Raw genomic sequence first — 19,719 nt, 5'->3', positions numbered from 1 at the left:
TGTAGGGATTATATAGAGCCATCATCCCTATTGGAAGGCCAATAAGCAGGCTGCATTAAATAATAAAAATTTGTGCAGATAATATACTGTTTAAAAAGGTCAGCAGACCATTAACACACAGCAAGAGGAATACACAGGATCTATGTGCTAACCATAGCACTCTGGTCTGGCATGCTGTGAGAGAACATGCCCACTAATATGCTGTCTTCCGTAAGAAATTAAATACGGCAACTGTTAAATAATCCAGTATATGTCAAGATCTTAAAGCAGCATTGAAACCTTTAGCTGAATTTCCGGAAATGTGTCAAAGATAAACGAGATAAAACCACCTGGCCGGATACTGCTGTACAGCAGACCAATAACAAAATCACATAACCACAAACCCTATTTGAGGGTAGCAACGGTCATATGTAAAACAGTATATAACTGCATTTGTGTTGAACATAACTGCAATTGGGTTGAATAACCAGCAGAGGTCAGCAGAGTATTATAAAAGACCCTGCATAAGAACTGTATTACTCTACATAAAATGTTACGAAATAAATGGTAACAATAAAACTAGAAGGAAGATTCATGAGTAATACAACAGACACAACTTCAGACAGGTTGATGTTTATTTGAAATATTGTATCACTCAGAGACTGTTGAAAATTACAGAGTTTATTTGACAGCGTATTAACTAAAAACAACTACATAGAATTCAAGGCCTATTTTTTAAATCTATATGCACACTTTCTATTCTTTATAAAGTGCCATTTGGCCAAACACATTACATGTTTGTTCGTTTATGTGTGTCCAAATTTTTTTTTAATTCTTATCAATTTCACAACCAATAAGGTGGGATTATCCGTGGATTTATAAATTCAACGAACACGGATTAACTCCCCCTTATTTCTTAAAAATTAGTTTAATAAAGTACCAAATCTTTTAAAAATAAAATTATCTTTCTAGGTGTGCATCCATAGTGCAAATTCTTTTTCTTCTTCTTCGATTGTACAATATGAAATTAAACCACGTTACTAGAATCCAATTTAGCATTTGATTTTGCAAATTTAATTCGATTTTGGTTTATTGTAATAAGGGATTTTGTGTTCAGCTTCCGAAATCGAACTTCCACTGATGGATACATGAATCCCTAACTGAGAGTCTCACTTTGTGTAGCCCTAATCGGCCTTCTTTCCTTTCTGTGCCCACGTTGTTGTTTCTGTTAACAAAGCCACTGACTGCTCGTTGTCTATTGCAGAATCTGGGGGTACGGTTGATTTATTGCAATAGAGGCAGCTGAGCACAATATCCTTTTTATAACATTCCTCCCAATTTATCAATACATCTGTACATTGTTTTATATAGACCAAAGGGCTTTCTATCATGGATGGGGTGCAGTGCTGTATGTGCATTAGTTTGTATGTCTGATATGGCATCAGAAGCCAGGAGACACAGCCATAGCTTAACCACCTGTTCTGTGCATGCATCACTTGGGTCAGGTTCCCAGGAAAGCAGATGTAGGTGCTGCAGAGGGGACCAGTGCATGCATCACTTGGGTCAGGTTCCCAGGAAAGCAGATGTAGGTATTGCAGAGGAGGACCAGTGCATGCATCACTTGGGTCAGGTGCCTGGGAGAGCAGATGTATGGGGTTGCAGAGGAGGACCAGTGTATGCATCACTTGGGTCAGGTACCCAGGAAAGCAGATTTAGGTGTTGCACAGGGGAACCAGTGCATGCATCACTTGGGTCCGGTGCCCAGGAAAGCAGATGTAGGTATTGCAGAGGAGGACCAGTGCATGCATCACTTGGGTCAGGTGCCTGGGAGAGCAGATGTAGGGGTTGCAGAGGAGGACCAGTGCATGCATCACTTGGGTCAGGTACCCAGGAAAGCAGATTTAGGTGTTGCACAGGGGAACCAGTGCATGCATCACTTGGGTCCGGTGCCCAGGAAAGCAGATGTAGGTGTTGCAGAGGAGGACCAGTGCATGCATCACTTGGGTCAGGTGCCCAGGAAAGCAGATGTAGGTGTTGGAGAGGAGGACCAGTGCATGTATCACTTGGGTCAGATGCTTGGGAAAGCAGATGTAGGTGTTGCAGAGAGGGACCAGTGCATGCATCACTTGGGTAAGGTGCCTGGGAGAGCAGATGTAGGTGATGCAGAGGAGGAACAGTGCATGCATCACTTGGGTCGGGTGCCCGGAAAAGCAGATGTAGGTGTTGCAGAGGGGGGCCAGTGCATGCATCACTTGGGTCGGGTGCCTGGGAAAGCAGATGTAGGTGTTGCAGAGGGGGACCAGTGCATGCATCACTTGGGTCAGGTGCCCAGAAAAGCAGATGTAGGTGTTGCAGAGGGGACCAGTGCATGCATCACTTGGGTAAGGTGCCTGGGAGAGCAGATGTAGGTGATGCAGAGGAGGAACAGTGCATGCATCACTTGGGTCAGGTGCCCAGAAAAGCAGATGTAGGTGTTGCAGAGGGGGACCAGTGCATGCATCACTTGGGTCGGGTGCCTGGGAAAGCAGATGTAGGTGTTGGAGAGGAGGACCAGTGCATGCATCAGTTGGGTCGGGAGCCTGGGAAAGCAGATGTAGGTGTTGCAGAGGGGACCAGTGCATGCATCACTTGGGTCAGGTGCCTGGGAAAGCAGATGTAGGTGTTGCAGAGGAGGACCAGTGCATGCATCACTTGGGTCAGGTGCCTGGGAAAGCAGATGTAGGTGTTGCAGAGGGGACCAGTGCATGCATCACTTTCGTCAGGTGCCTGGGAAAGCAGATGTAGGTGTTGCAGAGGGGACCAGTGCATTCATCACTTGGGTCAGGTGCCTGGGAAAGCAGATGTAGGTGTTGCAGAGGGGACCAGTGCATGCATCACTTGGGTCAGGTGCCTGGGAAAGCAGATGTAGGTGTTGCAGAGGGGACCAGTGCATGCATCACTTCGGTCAGGTGCCTGGGAGAGCAGATGTAGGTGTTTCACAGGAGGACCAGTGCATGCATCACTTCGGTCAGGTGCCCAGGAAAGCAGATGTAGGTGTTGCAGAGGGGGACCAGTGCATGCATCACTTGGATCAGGTGCCTGGGAAAGCAGATGTAGGTGTTGCAGAGGGGACCAGTGCATGCATCACTTGGGTCATGTGCTCGGGAAAGCAGATGTAGGTGTTGCAGAGGAGGACCAGTGCATGCATCACTTGGGTTGGGTGCCTGGGAAAGCAGATGTAGGTGTTGCAGAGGAGGACCAGTGCATGCATCACTTGGGTCAGGTGCCCGGGAAAGCAGATGTAGGTGTTGCAGAGGAGGACCAGTGCATGCATCACTTGGGTCAGGTGCCTGGGAAAGCAGATGTAGGTGTTGCAGAGGAGGACCAGTGCATGCATCACTTGGGTCAGGTGCCTGGGAAAGCAGATTTAGGTGTTGCAGAGGAGGACCAGTGCATGCATCACTTGGGTCAGGTGCCCAGGAAAGCAGATTTAGGTGTTGCAGGGGAGGACCAGTGCATGCATCACTTGGGTCAGGTGCCTGGGAAAGGTTGGGTGGGAAATTCCTGAAGCTGACTGAAAGGAGCCAATAGCACAAAATGTAACAGCACACAGCAGATTGTGCAGGCCTGATAGGGCATGTGACTGCGCAGCGTCTGGCTCGTGTTGAGTCTTGATGAGGTCATAGAGCATGGGTCCTCAAACTGCGGCCCTCCAGATGTTGTGAAACTACAAATCCCAGCATGCCTTGCCACAGTTTTAACACTCCCTTATAGCAAAACTGTGGCAAGGCATGCTGGGATTTGTAGTTTCACAACATCTGGAGGGCCGCAGTTTGAGGACCCATGTCATAGAGCATCATGATGTTGGAACATGAGAGGCGGAACATCTGTATGACATCACCAGCAGACAAATCACTGAGGTTTATGTGACAGTGACAGAACCTAGGCCTGTGTATTTCTGGGGTACTTCATGAAGCTGCTGATGTATCTCTGATTGATTTGCATATTGCAGGTAGGTGCACAACATCCAGCCAACTTACTGTCAGTAAATGTCCATCCACTTTGTGTTTACAATCCGAATGCATGTGCAATGTGTACGGAATGCGTCCAATTCAATAATCACTGGATTTGCATGTTCGCTGATTACCGATCTATGCTGAATTAACCCCTATGTCCAATCTCAGAATTATATTGACTTTAGTAAATCTCAAAAATTGCAATTTAATTTAATTGAAAAATCAAACGGATTCCAAAATCTAACTCAGCCCATAGCCCTCTGTACTGGGAAGCTGGCTACATCTACAGTATACTGTATTATGTCATTGTGGTAATGCGGAAAAGGGTAAGAACAGACGTCAGGCAACAGGTGGAACTTCCAGAACACAGCAGCATAAAACAGGGCTAGATTTATTGTCAGATAACGCAATAGACAGCAGCAGGTGACAATATAATAACATTCCTCACCACACAGCAAACTATAGCAGGGCATGCTGGGATGTGTAGTACCACACAGTGGCAGAACTACCAGCAGCTGGAGTCCACCGGTTGTCATCCCCTGGTCTATGTGATCTCCTGTCTATAGTACTCACCGCTATGTAGGTCTCATAGGAGGGGTCACCTGGCTGTGGGGGATCCAACGTCACGTCCATCATCAGCGCCCCAAGGGTAGGGGGCTCATTAAAGGATTTCAGGTTGTGTAAAATCTCAAACACCGATGGATCAATGTTCACAAACTCTGTGTAAGCAGATCGCAGCCCGCACCTCATGGGAGGAAACAGAGGGATTATAGAGACTCTGCCGCGTGCTTCTATCTCACCTGCCAATCTGTAGTAGCACGTGGCCCCTGCTGGCTTCCCATACTGGGCCAGGGTGACATGTGGGGTCATGGGATTTCACATGACAATGACCTGTGCGTGTTTCCGAAGTGGCTCTGAATGGCTTATGATGTGTCCAAGGGGTAATGTAGTTTTCTCATTTGTTACCTTATCTCATATCACACATACAGTATGTCCCGATCCATCACATGATCTGATCCCACAAATGATTGGTCTTCTACTGTGCGTGTTCTTTTTTTTTTTTTTTTTTTTAAACTTAATCTTTATTTATTTTCTTCCTTTTTCCATATAAAAAAAAAACATATACATTTCATGCCCCGAGTCTATCAGATCCAAGGGCCTTACAGTCATTCTCTACATATAACATACATAACAAGACATACATACATAACATAACATAAGGCATATATTACAGATGTTGTATAAATATTGCGTTCAGATTACAGCATTATTGGTATCGCCCCAACCTATCGAATTGTGTTCCTTTCAAAGGAGGCATCTTTGTCCAGTTTTAAGCCTTTTCCGTTTTAGATGCTCTGGAATCCCGAGTTAAGTGCTTCATCAGCCCGTGTTCATTAATTTCATCTAACTATTTCTTATAGTATATAATCTAAGATACATAATCTAGGCAGTGCCCCTCCATCTTTAACTCTTTGACTCGTGTTTTTATTTATTTATTTTATATATTTTTTTTTTTTACTTTATTTTATTTATGTGTATTAGGAATATTGAAATAATAAAAAGAGAGGAAAACCGAATTGGTTTACTACCTCATAATAAAATTATCTAAATTCTATCAGTGTGTGTTCGTGTCATTATTATATGAGGATTTTAACCATAAGTGCCAAATTTGTTCAAATTTCCTGATATTATTTCTACTTATATATACCGGTAAGTGCTTTTCTTGTGCTGTAGTATAATTGACCAGGGAGACCCAGCTATTCGAGTCCGGGGCTTTACTAGACAACCATAGTCTGGCCACGATTACCTTTGCTAATGCGCACATATTGTTTACATATATCTTATTGTTTGTCGATACTCTGCCATCCTCTACTATATTCAGAATACATCCCTTCAGTGTGAGTATTTCTCTAGGGATTCCAGTATTAACTATTATCTGTATGACTTTTGTCCAGTAATTTGCCACCTCTTGACAATCCCAGATCAAATGTATAAAGGTGCCCGGGTGCGGCACTTGGGACATATTGCAGATGTTCTCCCAGCAAATTTAACCATCCTGGTTAGGGACATGTAAGATCTGTGGAAGATGAATAATTGTATTTGTTGCGTACGAATACTGTTAGTTGCCCTGGGTTTTGAGGACATAGCCTCTTGCCACTTCTCCTCCTGAATAGGCCCAGTGTCCTCCTCCCATTTACCCCTTAATCTATCTAGGGAGTCCTTATATTTTAAATTACCCATATTCTTGTATATTCTTGAGACTAGCTTTTTCTTATCGCCTCTTTTTATTATTTTTTTAATCGGCGACTCACCAAATTGTGGGGGGGTTCTGGGGAATTGTACCTCCAAGGCCTGCCTTAACTGTAAATATCGAAAAAAGTGTGTACGGGGTATATTGAATTCTTCTTGTAGTTGTTGAAATGACTTCAACCTGTCGCAATTATATAGCTGATCTAATGTAGTCACTGCATATGGCCCCCATACCTCTTTGAACTGCAATTCTTTTAATTCTTTAAATGTATATATATCTTCAATTGGATGTTCTTTGTCTATGTACTCTTTTTCTATATCTGTGCTAGCTTCTTGCCAGATTTTTATGGCTTGCACCACCAGGGGAGGATCTAATGCTTGGGTATGTCCCTGTAGGATTCTGCCTAAGGGGCCGATGTCCGGAATGGAATGGGCAACCAAGGCCCTGGCGATGTAGCTATCGGTTTCCTCAACCAGCCATGGTCGTAATTGGGCTAGTTGGGCAGATATATAGTATCTTCTGAGATCAGGTAGACCAAGGCCTCCTTCCCCTCTGTCCCTCATTAAATTGTTTAGCTGAATTTTGGGGCGGGCATAATTCCATACATATGAAGACAATATACTATTTATTTTTCTAAATATAGACTTAGGAAGGTATATTGGAGATTGAGACAGTACATATAAAAATTTAGGAAGGACAATCATCTTCACTAAGTTAACTCTCCCTGACACAGTTAAAGGTAATCTGCGCCATGACTTAAACTTACTTTCCAACCATTTAATCAGCGGTTGGATGTTCAGTTGGGTATAGTCTTTTGGATCTCTAGAGATCCATATCCCCAAATATTTGAAGGTTTCAGCCCATTTTAATAAGGAGGGGGAGCGAGTGACCCGATTGGCCCCCGTAAACACTGGAAATATCAGAGATTTCGCTCTATTAATTCTTATACCGGAATAGTCGCCATATTCTTCAATTAATTTCATCACCACTGGAAGGAATGTGGTGTGATCTGATAAATATATTAATAAATCATCAGCGTATAGTGACACTGTGTCCCTCCGATCTCCTACCATGAAACCTTCAACACCTGGGTGCTGTCTCAGAATGCATGCAAGAGGTTCAATCACCAACGCAAACAGTACAGGGGACAGAGGGCATCCCTGCCTTGTCCCCCTGGCGAGCTCAAACGTGGAGGAGGTCCACCCGTTTACAGATGTCCGAGCTACTGGGTTATTATACAATAGTTGTATCCATCTAATAAAATTTGGGCCTATACCATAGGCTCTTAATGACGCCCATAGAAAAGGCCATTCCACGGCATCAAATGCCTTAATAGCATCTAATGATGTTACCACAGGATCTTTATCAACTTGACTCCTCTCGCACATCTGCAAACGGCTGAACAGTCCCCGCAAATTTATGGACGTGGCCTTCCCGGGCATAAAGCCGGATTGGTCCGGATGGATTATTTTCAATATGTGTCTATTCAACCTGTCTGCAAGAATTTTTGCCAATATCTTGGCTTCTGTAGATATAAGGGATATAGGTCTGTATGAATCTAATTCCTCCGCATTTTTACCTTGTTTTAATAGGACCACTATTTTTGCCTCTGTCATAGAGCTGGGAATTATCCCCTCCGAAAAGCACTTTACCAGGGTTTCAAACAATAGAGGGGAAAGAGTCTCAATGTAATTTTTATATACCTCTGCTGGTAATCCGTCCAACCCCGGGACCTTTCCACCTGGTAGATCTTTAATTGCCTTTTTTACCTCTTCCAGGCATAACGGGGCTTCTAATTCCTTACTCTCGTTCTCGCTAAGTATTGGCAGATCTATTTGCTCTATGTAGTCCTGTATCTGTGTGGAATTAAATTTTAATCTGCTAGAATATATATTGCTGAAATGCGATTTGAATACTTCTCCAATCTGTGGATTAGTATTTATTAAATTACCTGCCTCATCTCTTATACTGTTTATACAATTGGGAGGGCGTTCTACCTGTGCCAGATATGCCAGATATCTTCCTGATCTCTCAGAGTTTTGATAGTTTTGTTGTGTTTTATATGCCATCATTTTATTATTTTCCTCTTTTACCGTATCCAACCAGTCTTTTTGTGCCTCCTGCCATGCTTGTTGGGATATGTGAGTATTATCAGCTAAATACTTGATCTCGGACTCTATGCATTTTTTTTCCTTTTTCTGCTCTCTTTCTCTACTGCTTTTCTTTATTTCTGAGGTTCGTTTTTTTAACGTGCCCCGAATAAAAGCCTTAAAGGCGTCCCAGGTTATTGCCGCACTGGCTGATCCCCGATTAATCTCCCAAACCATGTCCCATTGGTCGGACAATTGTGCCTCTTGTCCGATATACCTTAACCACCCTGCATTGAATCTCCAAAACCCCCCACTCTTTTCGTTTGTATCCGAAAACTCCATATATACCGGGGAGTGATCGGATATACCTCTAGGTTTATATTCGATCTTTTGTATTTGGGACATGAGACCTCTAGAGGTCAACATAAGATCGATCCTAGAGAAGGCTTGGTATGATGCTATTAATGTTATTTCTTGTGAACTGCCTGTGGTCTTAAGGTGCCCATACACTGGTGCGAGAAGTCGCACCAGTGTTCGGACACCCGATACCCCTACAAGCTGCCTGGACCTTCCCGCATGCCTCCCTGCTTTCCGCCCGCCTCGCCACCTGGAGGGAGGTCCCAGAACAGGTGGTCGGACGGCCGGACCCGACTGCATGTCAGGGAGAGGCAACTTGGTACGATTTAACGGGCCGATTGGTCGCAATCAGCCGAAATCAGACCAAATCGCCTCAGTGTACCTTTACTTTAATCCAAGGGGGGCTTAAGTGTGCTCCCTGCAATTTCCCTCTGCTAGATTGTAAATACTGTGGCCATAACCTCTGCGCCCCCTGGGGTTATCTATAGACTAGGGGAAGGAGGCCTTGAAAAAGCATATTGCGAAACGCACGTCGGCGTGTCTCGTTAGCGGGAGGTAGCTGGGTCATAGAATTATATTGTGTATATTTAAATGTGCCAGTGGTGTGCCTAACTACAAGCTGGAGTGGTATGCTGGTCACTGCCCAGTGACGGCATACACCACATAGCCGGCAACACACTTAGTAGGAGACAGAGAGGCTGTATCAAGCGCCTCCGTACGGGGAGTCAGCATACACTGCCCTCCCAATACTATATTTAATACGTACATCTGTCTACCTAACGTGTGCAATAGGAGGTGACAGGTGCGGACGGGACGCTGTCCCCACCTAGTTTCCTCCTGTTATAACTTTTGTGATGCAGCAAAATTGGAGACGTTGTTTCTGACAATTGGTTTAAACCGCTAGTCACAGATTGGGTATGTTAGTCATTGTACTACTTGCACCCAGTTCCTTATGGGAATATCGTTACATATGTGATCTGGTAAAGCTAGGGACATGGTTCCCTATCACTGATTTATACTACCAATCACTGATTGGATACCTTACCGATTACTTTAAGGCACACACCACACAACCTGCAGACTTTGTGATTGCAATAAAACCCATGTGCTTACCCCTGCTACGTTAAGGAAAGTTTCTTTCCTGTTTTAATTAGTCCACAGTCAGTTTATGTTACAAGTTTGGTTTTACTTTCAGTAAAGCAGTGATTTTTAACATTGACTAATAAAAGTTAAATTTTATATTTCCTCTTTTCCTTGTGCACCGCAAAATAAGACTTTCTCTATTCCATTCATTGTCCATTCGATAAGAAGATCAATTTTTAGGGCTGTTACTGCTCCGCCGGACTCCCATACTCCAATGGATTGGGAGATTTTGGAATAAATTTGGAAACCCAACTCTAAAATCATGCGAAAGTGACAGGAGATGCAGGTTGCTCTAGAGGATTTCAACTGTAGGTGTAGAACTCCAGACTGGGAACTCAAGTGAATGCAGACTGAGGAATGCTGGAGACAGGAGGCTGGGCCGCAGACACACAGCTTGGAGCTAAAGCTGCGAAATGTACAAGGAAACTGCACTGTGTGCAGCTTATTTCTGAACACTCATTAGGAGCTCAACCAGGAAAGTGCACCAAGGAGCTGAACAGTGTTTATGCTGAACACTCAATGGGAGCTAAAACAGGAAGTATAACCGGCAGGGGGTAGCTGGTCAGAATCCCTAATAAAGGGTAACCAGCTAATGAGATATCCAGTGCAGGTGGACTGCCAATCCAGGTTTCTTAGCAACAGCTTCATAACAAAACCAGCAGCAGCAGCAGCAGCACACCTAACAACTTGTGTGTAAGTTAGGCTTCGGAATTTTTATCTCATTTTATTTTGGTTTGATATAGTACCATACTCTGTGTGTGACCATTTTTGTAACTAAAGCTCTGAAGTATTCTTGGAATTAAATAATTTACATTCTAGTCCCGATTCTGAGCTTCTTACGAACCAACGCCTAGTGTGGCCACGTTATCAATTGTTCTACAGTATATTAATAACTGGAGTAAGACAATGTCTACACCCACACCACATTGGGGTACCATACCATCTGCACCCACCCCTCACTGGAGTAACGCACTATTTACACCCACACCACACTGATGTGCCAAACTCTACACCCACACCACACTGGGGAACCACACTATCTAATCCACCCCACAGTGGGGTACCTCACTATTTACACCCACACCACACTGGGAAACCACATTCTCTACACCCACCCCACAGTGGATTACCACACTATCTACACCCAACCCACAGTGGGGTACCACACTATCTACACCCACACCTCACTGGGGGACCACACTATCTACACCCACACCACACTGGGGTACCATACTATCTGCACCCACCCCTCACTGGGGTACCACACTATTTACACCCACACCACACTGGGGAACCATACCATCTGCACCCACCCCTCACTGGAGTAACGCACTATTTACACCCACACCACACTGATGTGCCAAACTCTACACCCACACCACACTGGGGTACCACACTATATACATCCACCCCACAGTGGGGTACCACACTATTTACACCCACACCACACTGATGTGCCAAACTCTACACCCACACCACACTGGGGTACCATACTATCTGCACTCACCCCTCACTGGAGTAACGCACTATTTACACCCACACCACATTGGGGTACCATACCATCTGCACCCACCCCTCACTGGAGTAACGCACTATTTACACCCACACCACACTGATGTGCCAAACTCTACACCCACACCACACTGGGGAACCACACTATCTAATCCACCCCACAGTGGGGTACCTCACTATTTACACCCACACCACACTGGGAAACCACATTCTCTACACCCACCCCACAGTGGATTACCACACTATCTACACCCAACCCACAGTGGGGTACCACACTATCTACACCCACACCTCACTGGGGGACCACACTATCTACACCCACACCACACTGGGGTACCATACTATCTGCACCCACCCCTCACTGGGGTACCACACTATTTACACCCACACCACACTGGGGAACCATACCATCTGCACCCACCCCTCACTGGAGTAACGCACTATTTACACCCACACCACACTGATGTGCCAAACTCTACACCCACACCACACTGGGGTACCACACTATATACATCCACCCCACAGTGGGGTACCACACTATTTACACCCACACCACACTGATGTGCCAAACTCTACACCCACACCACACTGGGGTACCATACTATCTGCACTCACCCCTCACTGGAGTAACGCACTATTTACACCCACACCACACTGATGTGCCAAACTCTACACCCACACCACACTGGGGAACCACACTATATACATCCACCCCACAGTGGGGTACCACACCATCTGCACCCACCCCTCACTGGAGTAACGCACTATTTACACCCACACCACACTGATGTGCCAAACTCTACACCCACACCACACTGGGGTACCATACTATCTGCACCCACCCCTCACTGGAGTAACGCACTATTTACACCCACACCACACTGATGTGCCAAACTCTACACCCACACCACACTGGGGTACCACACTATATACATCCACCCCACAGTGGGGTACCACACTATTTACACCCACACCACACTGATGTGCCAAACTCTACACCCACACCACACTGGGGTACCATACTATCTGCACTCACCCCTCACTGGAGTAACGCACTATTTACACCCACACCACACTGATGTGCCAAACTCTACACCCACACCACACTGGGGAACCACACTATATACATCCACCCCACAGTGGGGTACCACACTATTTACACCCACACCACACTGGGAAACCACACTATCTACACCCACCCCACAGTGGATTACCACACTATCTACACCCAACCCACAGTGGGGTACCACACTATCTACACCCACACCTCACTGGGGGACCACACTATCTACACCCACACAACACTGATGTGCCAAACTCTACACCCACACCACACTGGGGAACCACACTATCTACATCCACCCCACAGTGGGGTACCACACTATTTACACCCACAACACACTGGGGAACCACATTCTCTACACCCACACCACACTGGGAAATCACACTATCTACACACAACCCACACTAGGGAACCACACTATCTACACCCACACCACACTGGGGAACCACACTATCTACACCCACCCCACAGTGGATTACCACACTATCTACACCCAACCCACAGTGGGTTACAACACTATCTACACCCAACCCACAGTGGGGTACCAAACTATCTACACCCACACCTCACTGGGGGACCACACTATATACACCCACACTACACTATCTACAGTACACCCACACCACACTAATTTGCTACACTATCCGTTGTATACTGTAATCAATAATACTCACACAGAGAGATATAACCCTGTCTATTAGGAGTACACTAGATCAGCTGTTATGTTCTGTCCCATCCCCAGGACACCGCCAGACCCGCAATACTCACTCTGCGCTGATCCCCTTGGAGATGGAATTGAAGGACACAAGTTGGACCCTGTCTGAGTAACGAGGGCCCATTTCATAGAGAACTTTCTTAAAGGAATGAAAAGCGGCTCCTGGTCCAAAGACGATCTCCTGGTAAACCTGTCGGGAAGCAGAACGTACTATGTGCATGGAGCTGGATAACATCACTGTACATTATTACAGAGTATAATACCATATTATAAGGGTTAGGAATGCTGAGACAGCCGGGTAGGATCATCCTGTATGTACTATGTAGCGTGTAGGCTTACCATACCTTATATAAGGACGATCATGGCTTACACAGGTTCTGAGCTGGAATAAAACCAGGTGACATGCCGACGTGACGTCAGCCGCCACAGGACCCGTGTCATTTATTAGGGATAGTGTAGTAAGCCTAATGTAACAGGTGCACCTGGGTAACACCATGCTGCACTGCAGGTGGGGTAGATATAACAGGTGCACCTGGGTAACACCATGCTGCACCGCAGGTGGGGCAGATGTAACAGGTGCACCTGGGTAACACCATGCTGCACTGCAGAGGGGCAGATGTAACAGGTGCACCTGGGTAACACCATGCTGCACTGCATAATAAGCTCCATCGATGTTCCCCCATCGATATTACTAATCTGCCCTGGGAAGTGGTCAGTGCTGATGCTTGGGAATGCCCTGGGATGCCCAGAAAACCCTACGTTTCCACCCATAATAATCATACCATGGGAATTTTGAGTTGCTAATTTCATTCAAGCGCATGTAGTCGGACAAAAATCGCTCGATTTACGTTTTCTCTCATAAACAATCCAGGCCCAAATTTACTAAAAAGCTTCTAAAAGTAAAAAGTAGGCATGTTACCATAGCAACCAATCATATTTCTCTATTGCATCCTAGAAAATGATAGAAGAATCTGGTTGCTAGGGACAACATCACATCTTTTCACTTTTAGAAGGGTTACCCCTTAGTTATATACAAGGAAACGGACCTTGTATTGTATGTATTTACATGGAAATGTGTTTCTCTACATACAGATATAATAAATGTTAAAGGTAAAGGATTTACTTAATAATGCTATTATTATTGGAATTATAATTATTCTAAAATTATATACATTACATATTACCAGTGAGACCGTTACGGTGAGTGTTACTGGTAACTTAGTTACGGCGCCTACAGCTCTGTGATATTTGTAATATTAATTCAAATAAAAAATGTTATGTAAAAAAAGATGATATTTCCTAAATAAGGTAACATTACAGGTCCTTATGGTGAATACAAATGTTTGCTTGCCAATTTTCACACCTATTTTGCCTAATTCACTTGGAACTCAAAGGGTTAAGTTTGATCCACACAACTGGGTCTCCTCAGATTTAACCCACCTGTGACAGCAAGGAATGTACTGATAAAATATTGTATTAAGAAATGAGGGAATATAATAAATAATACAGGAAATGTCATTAAGTCCTAGAAACTTTATAAAGCATGAGCATTTGGATTCATGTGTGTATGTGATGTCGGGGTGTATGGGATATCGGAGTGTATGGGATATCGGAGTGTATGGGATGTCGGAGTGTGTGTGATGTCGGAGTGTGTGTGATGTCGGAGTGTGTGTGATGTCGGAGTGTATGTGATGTCAGAGTGTGTGTGATGTCGGAGTGTATGTGATGTCAGAGTGTGTGTGATGTCGGAGTGTATGGGATGTCGGAGTGTATGGGATGTCGGAGTGTATGTGATGTCGGAGTGTATGTGATGTCGGAGTGTATGTGATGTCGGAGTGTATGTGATGTCGGAGTGTGTGTGATGTCGGAGTGTGTGTGATGTCGGAGTGTATGTGATGTCAGAGTGTGTGTGATGTCGGAGTGTATGGGATGTCTGTCGGAGTGTATGTGATGTCGTAGAGTATGTGATGTCGTAGAGTATGGGATGTCTGTCGGAGTGTATGTGATGTCGGAGTGTATGTAATATTAGAGTGTTCAGTATATAATGTATAATTGGGGAGTAATAATGATACACAGCAGCAGCATGAGCATTTGGATTAGTCTGTGCATGTGGATGGGTTACATGTCAGAGTAATAATCAGATTGTACCTCATCAGCAATGAGCAGCAAGTTCTCATCAGCAGCCAATCGTATCACCTCCTCCATATTATTCCTGCTGAGTACATGTCCTGTGAACAGAGGGAGCAGCCATGTTCATATGATACCAGAGTACATTGCTATAAGCAGGTGTGGATCATTAGGTCAACCACTGAAGGTCAACAAGCCACACTCAAAAGATCTACATGGCTTTAAGTTGACAGGGTCATTAGGTCAACACAAGCATTAGGTCGACTTTGGGAAGGTCAACAGTCAAACGGTCCGTATCGGTGCACCGTGTCCCCTCACATAGCCGGCTGTGCTCGCCATGCTGCAGGCACTATTCTCCCTCCACATCATAGTGGCTTGTAGGGCATGAAATACCACCTGTCGGCACATGTCGTCTCACAAAAAGGCAGAAACCCATGTCGACCTTTTGACTGTCGAGCTTTCCAATGTTGACCTAATGCGTGTCGTCCTAATAACACTATCGACCTAAAGCCATGTTGAACTTTTAAATGTGTTTACCTAAGACCTGTAGACCTTCAGTGGTCAACCTAATATTTGTCGACCTTTTCAGTGTTGACCTAGTGACCGTATACCCTACAAACTGGGTTAGCATCAGAGGGTGGACTGGCCTCAGCTGTCATAGTGCAGGGCATGCTGGGTGTGATGATCTATCACATCGTCCAATCCCAGAAATTATATGTCTTCTATATTTGCTTTAAGCCTGCACGGATCAGTCAGATCCGTGCAGGCTGCAGTGTAAAAAAATAGAAAAATTAAATAAATGGGGTCCCCCCCACAGCCGAAACCAGCACCAGGCTAACAGAGCCTGGAGCCGGTAATTAAAAATCAGGGAACCCGACAAATAGGGGTTCCCTGATTTTTAACAACCAGCCCCAGGCTCCTGCCACAGTAAAAAACAATCGTTTGTTCTATTTTTTACACCGCTATCAGCTCGATGCCCACCGCCCAGGGGCATCCGGACAGTACCAGGCTTCAGCCTGGTCAGGTAAGTCCTGGAGGGGGGGGACCCCTTTATTGGGGGGGTCCCCACTCCCCCCAGGGCCCCTGGCCAGGCTGACTGGTCGGTAGGGATGAATGCTTTGGCCGGGGGGACTTGCATAAAAAGTCTCCCCCCGGCTGTGACATTACCCTGCTGGCTGGTTGTGCCTGGGACTGGTTCTTAAAATACGGGGGACCCCTAGTCATTTTGTCCCCCGTATTTTGGGAACCAGCCCCAGAGCAGGAGCCTGGGGCTGGTTGTTAAAAATCAGGGAACCCCTATTTGTCGGGTTCCCTGATTTTTAATTACCGGCCCCGGCTCCTTCAGCCTGGTGCTGGTTTCGGCTGTGGGGGGGACCCCACGCCGTTTTTATTTATTTATTTATTTTTCTATTTTTTTTACACACTGCAGCCTGCACGGATCTGACTGATCCGTGCAGACTGCTAGAAATAATTTGTATTAGCGGCCGTATATACGGCCGCTAATACGGATGGTTACACCATCGGAGGGTTACAAAGCAGTCGTATCTGACTGCTTTGTAACTGATCCTCCGGAACACGAGTTTGCATACGACTTAAACAGTCGTATGCAGTCGTAGGGAAAATACCAATACGAAAAACTAGGTTTATCATATTGGTAAATTTCCCCCTATGTAACCATGTGACCCATGACCACCATCTCTCCCCCAGCATTGTTCCTGTGACCATGTGACCTATGACCATGTGACCACCATCTCTCCCCCAGCATTGTTCCTGTGACCATGTGACCTGTGACCACCAACTCTCCCCCAGCATTGCTCATGTGACTATGTAACCATGTGAGCTGTGTCTATGTGACCATGTGACCTGTGACCACCATCTTTCCCCCAGCATTGCTCATGTGACTATGTAACCATGTGAGCTGTGTCTATGTGACCATGTGACCTGTGACCACCATCTTTCCCCCAGCATTGCTCATGTGACTATGTAACCATGTGATCTGTGTCTATGTAACCATGTGACCTGTGACCACCATCTTTCCCCAGCATTGCTCATGTGACTATGTAACCATGTGAGCTGTGTCTATGTGACCATGTGACCTGTGACCACCATCTTTCCCCCAGCATTGCTCATGTGACTATGTAACCATGTGAGCTGTGTCTATGTGACCATGTGACCTGTGACCACCATCTCCCCCCCAGCATTGCTCATGTGACTATGTAACCATGTGATCTGTGTCTATGTAACCATGTGACCTGTGACCACCATCTTTCCCCAGCATTGCTCCTGTGACCATGTGACCTGTGACCACCCCCCCAGTATTGCTCATGTGACCTGTGTCTATGTGACCTGTGACCACCATCTCTCCCCCAGCATTGCTCCTGTGACCATGTGACCTGTGACCACCATCTCCCCCCAGCATTGCTCCTGTGACCATGTGACCTGTGACCACCATCCCTCCCCCCCCCCCCCAGCATTGCTCCTGTGATACAGATAGAGGGTTTATTACCTGTGGGGTTCCCAGGGTTAATGACGCAGAGGACCTTTGGGTTACAGTATTTCCTCACTTCGCTGAGAGACGTCTGGATATTGGCGACATTCACAGACCAGCCGCCCTCTTCCTCCAGCTTGTATTCCACTTTCACCGCTCCAGACAGCGCAATTGTGTCCACGTAGACTGGGTAGTGGGGAACAGATACCATGATCCCTGTTTTTAGGGGCTCCTCATTATTTACCACCAGGGATAAGACGCTCTGTAGGAACAGAAGTGGTGTGTCAGACGTGCGGCTACTGTCTGCATGGGGAGAGCTGGATACGGGGCTGGTATTCCCACTCTGGTATCATGGGTGTCAGAATCTGTAATTTCTCTGGACTCGGAGCAGGACCAAGGGATGGGTTTGGTTGGAGGCCAAGTGTATGAACCTTGGAGGATTATTGGAGTTTATTTTCCTAGATAAATGAAGCTGTAGTAGATGCTGTCACAGATACTAATAATGGGTAGAGAATGGTGAATTTACAATTAGGACAGTGGCCAAGACAGGGTAGACATATTGTAGAGCGTTTCTGATGGGTTGATTTCAGATACATACTGTATAACAATGGAGAGAATTGGGGATTTAGCTGGAACTCTTATATAGAAGGTAAAACACCACAGCACATAAGCGCCACCCACCCCAGACAAATGCCCCCCCACAGCCCGAATCCCCTCGGTAGCATGCTGTTGCCCAGCTGAATAATCAGTTGATGGTCAGCCGTTTGCAGATAAGTCTGAACTGACTTTTATCTTGCCCGCTGATTGCCGAATTGGTGACATCAGCCCGAGTAGGCAATGCTACGCCTGTGTTCCCAGGAGTATGCCCAGTGTTTTCATGGGGATGACCATGATCATTAACATTAATGTCTCATCAACCTCAAGAAGGACGGGCCTGTCAGTATCGGGCTGCTGAAGAATGGGAGCTTTAGCAGGTGGAATGCGGACAAGGATTCTTCAGACCAAACCGCAGGGTTGGCACCTTTCTGGGTGAGGGCTGTAATCGCAGAGATAAGTGTGGAAAATCCTTTGATACATTTTCTGTAATTTTTGGTGAAGCCAAAAAAATGCTAGACTGCTTTAAGAGTGGTTGGTTTAGACCAACCGTTGATAGCCTAAGGCTTCTTGGGGTCCACATGTAACGCAGATCTGGAATTAATACACCCTAAGAAAGGGACACAAGAGGCCTTGGACGTACATTTGGAGTGTTTACTGTACAATTTGTTAGCAAGTAAACAGGACAAAAACTTCTTTCACTTGAAGACGGTGTGTTTGGAGATCCTGGGAGAATATTAGAATGTTGAGGTGTCAAGGTATAGAACAAGGTACTTGTACAAGACAAATTGTTGAAAAACAGCTGGGGCATTAATTAGACCAAAGGGCATTGCATGATACTCGCCATGCCCATCCATGGTGTTGGAGGCTGTCTTCCATTTATGCATTCCAGGTCAAGCTTAGTGTAGACTTTTGCTCCCTTGACCTGGTTGAACAGCTCAGTCATGAGAGGAAGAGGATACTTATTTTTGATAAGATGGAGAAGGTCAGTGGGACATCCCATTGGTGGTGAGGGAGTAGCACATCAGCAGTCTGTTCACTGAAGACATCATTGTATTATTGGTATACAGAGGGAAGACAAAAGACAGAACCCTAACTTCTAGTTACTTCACCTACGCAATGTTTCTGAGAGTAGTCACTCCATTCCTTAATTTGAAAAGACTTCCAGTTGATGCGGGGGTTGTGGAGTTGTAACCACGGCAACCCTAACACAATGTCATACAGTAGGAGGATTTTGGAATAACAAGAAACCCCATGCGCTCATAATGAAGAACAACAACGTGAAAGGTAACATGTACTGTTTGATGTATGATGTCGCTACCAGGAATATTATTACCGTCTACCACAGTCAAAAAGAGAGGTTGAGACAATGGGGTAACAGATATATTAAATCTCTTGACAAAGT

The 19,719-nt window shown here is 45.6% G+C and overlaps 1 protein-coding gene across 2 annotated transcripts in view; it reads right to left on the bottom strand.

Annotated features, from left to right (window-relative positions):
* LOC146005651 (alanine aminotransferase 2-like) overlaps window positions 1-19,719 on the bottom strand; it is a 149,221-nt gene that overhangs the window by 28,614 nt on the left and 100,888 nt on the right. For both annotated transcript variants that reach the window (XM_083145042.1, XM_083145043.1), the window contains 4 exons: window positions 17,739-17,982; window positions 15,254-15,333; window positions 13,159-13,295; window positions 4,548-4,719 (listed from right to left, as the gene is read on the bottom strand). In XM_083145042.1, the coding sequence (XP_083001168.1) occupies window positions 4,548-4,719; window positions 13,159-13,295; window positions 15,254-15,333; window positions 17,739-17,982 (633 nt within the window). The remainder of the gene's footprint in view (window positions 1-4,547; window positions 4,720-13,158; window positions 13,296-15,253; window positions 15,334-17,738; window positions 17,983-19,719) is intronic.

Source organism: Crinia signifera, chromosome 5 (genome assembly GCF_055691185.1).
Source record: "Crinia signifera chromosome 5, ASM5569118v1, whole genome shotgun sequence".
Classification (NCBI taxonomy): Eukaryota; Metazoa; Chordata; class Amphibia; order Anura; family Myobatrachidae; genus Crinia; species Crinia signifera.
The sequence above is the reverse complement of the archived record's forward strand: the minus strand, read 5'-3'. Positions and strand labels throughout refer to the sequence as shown.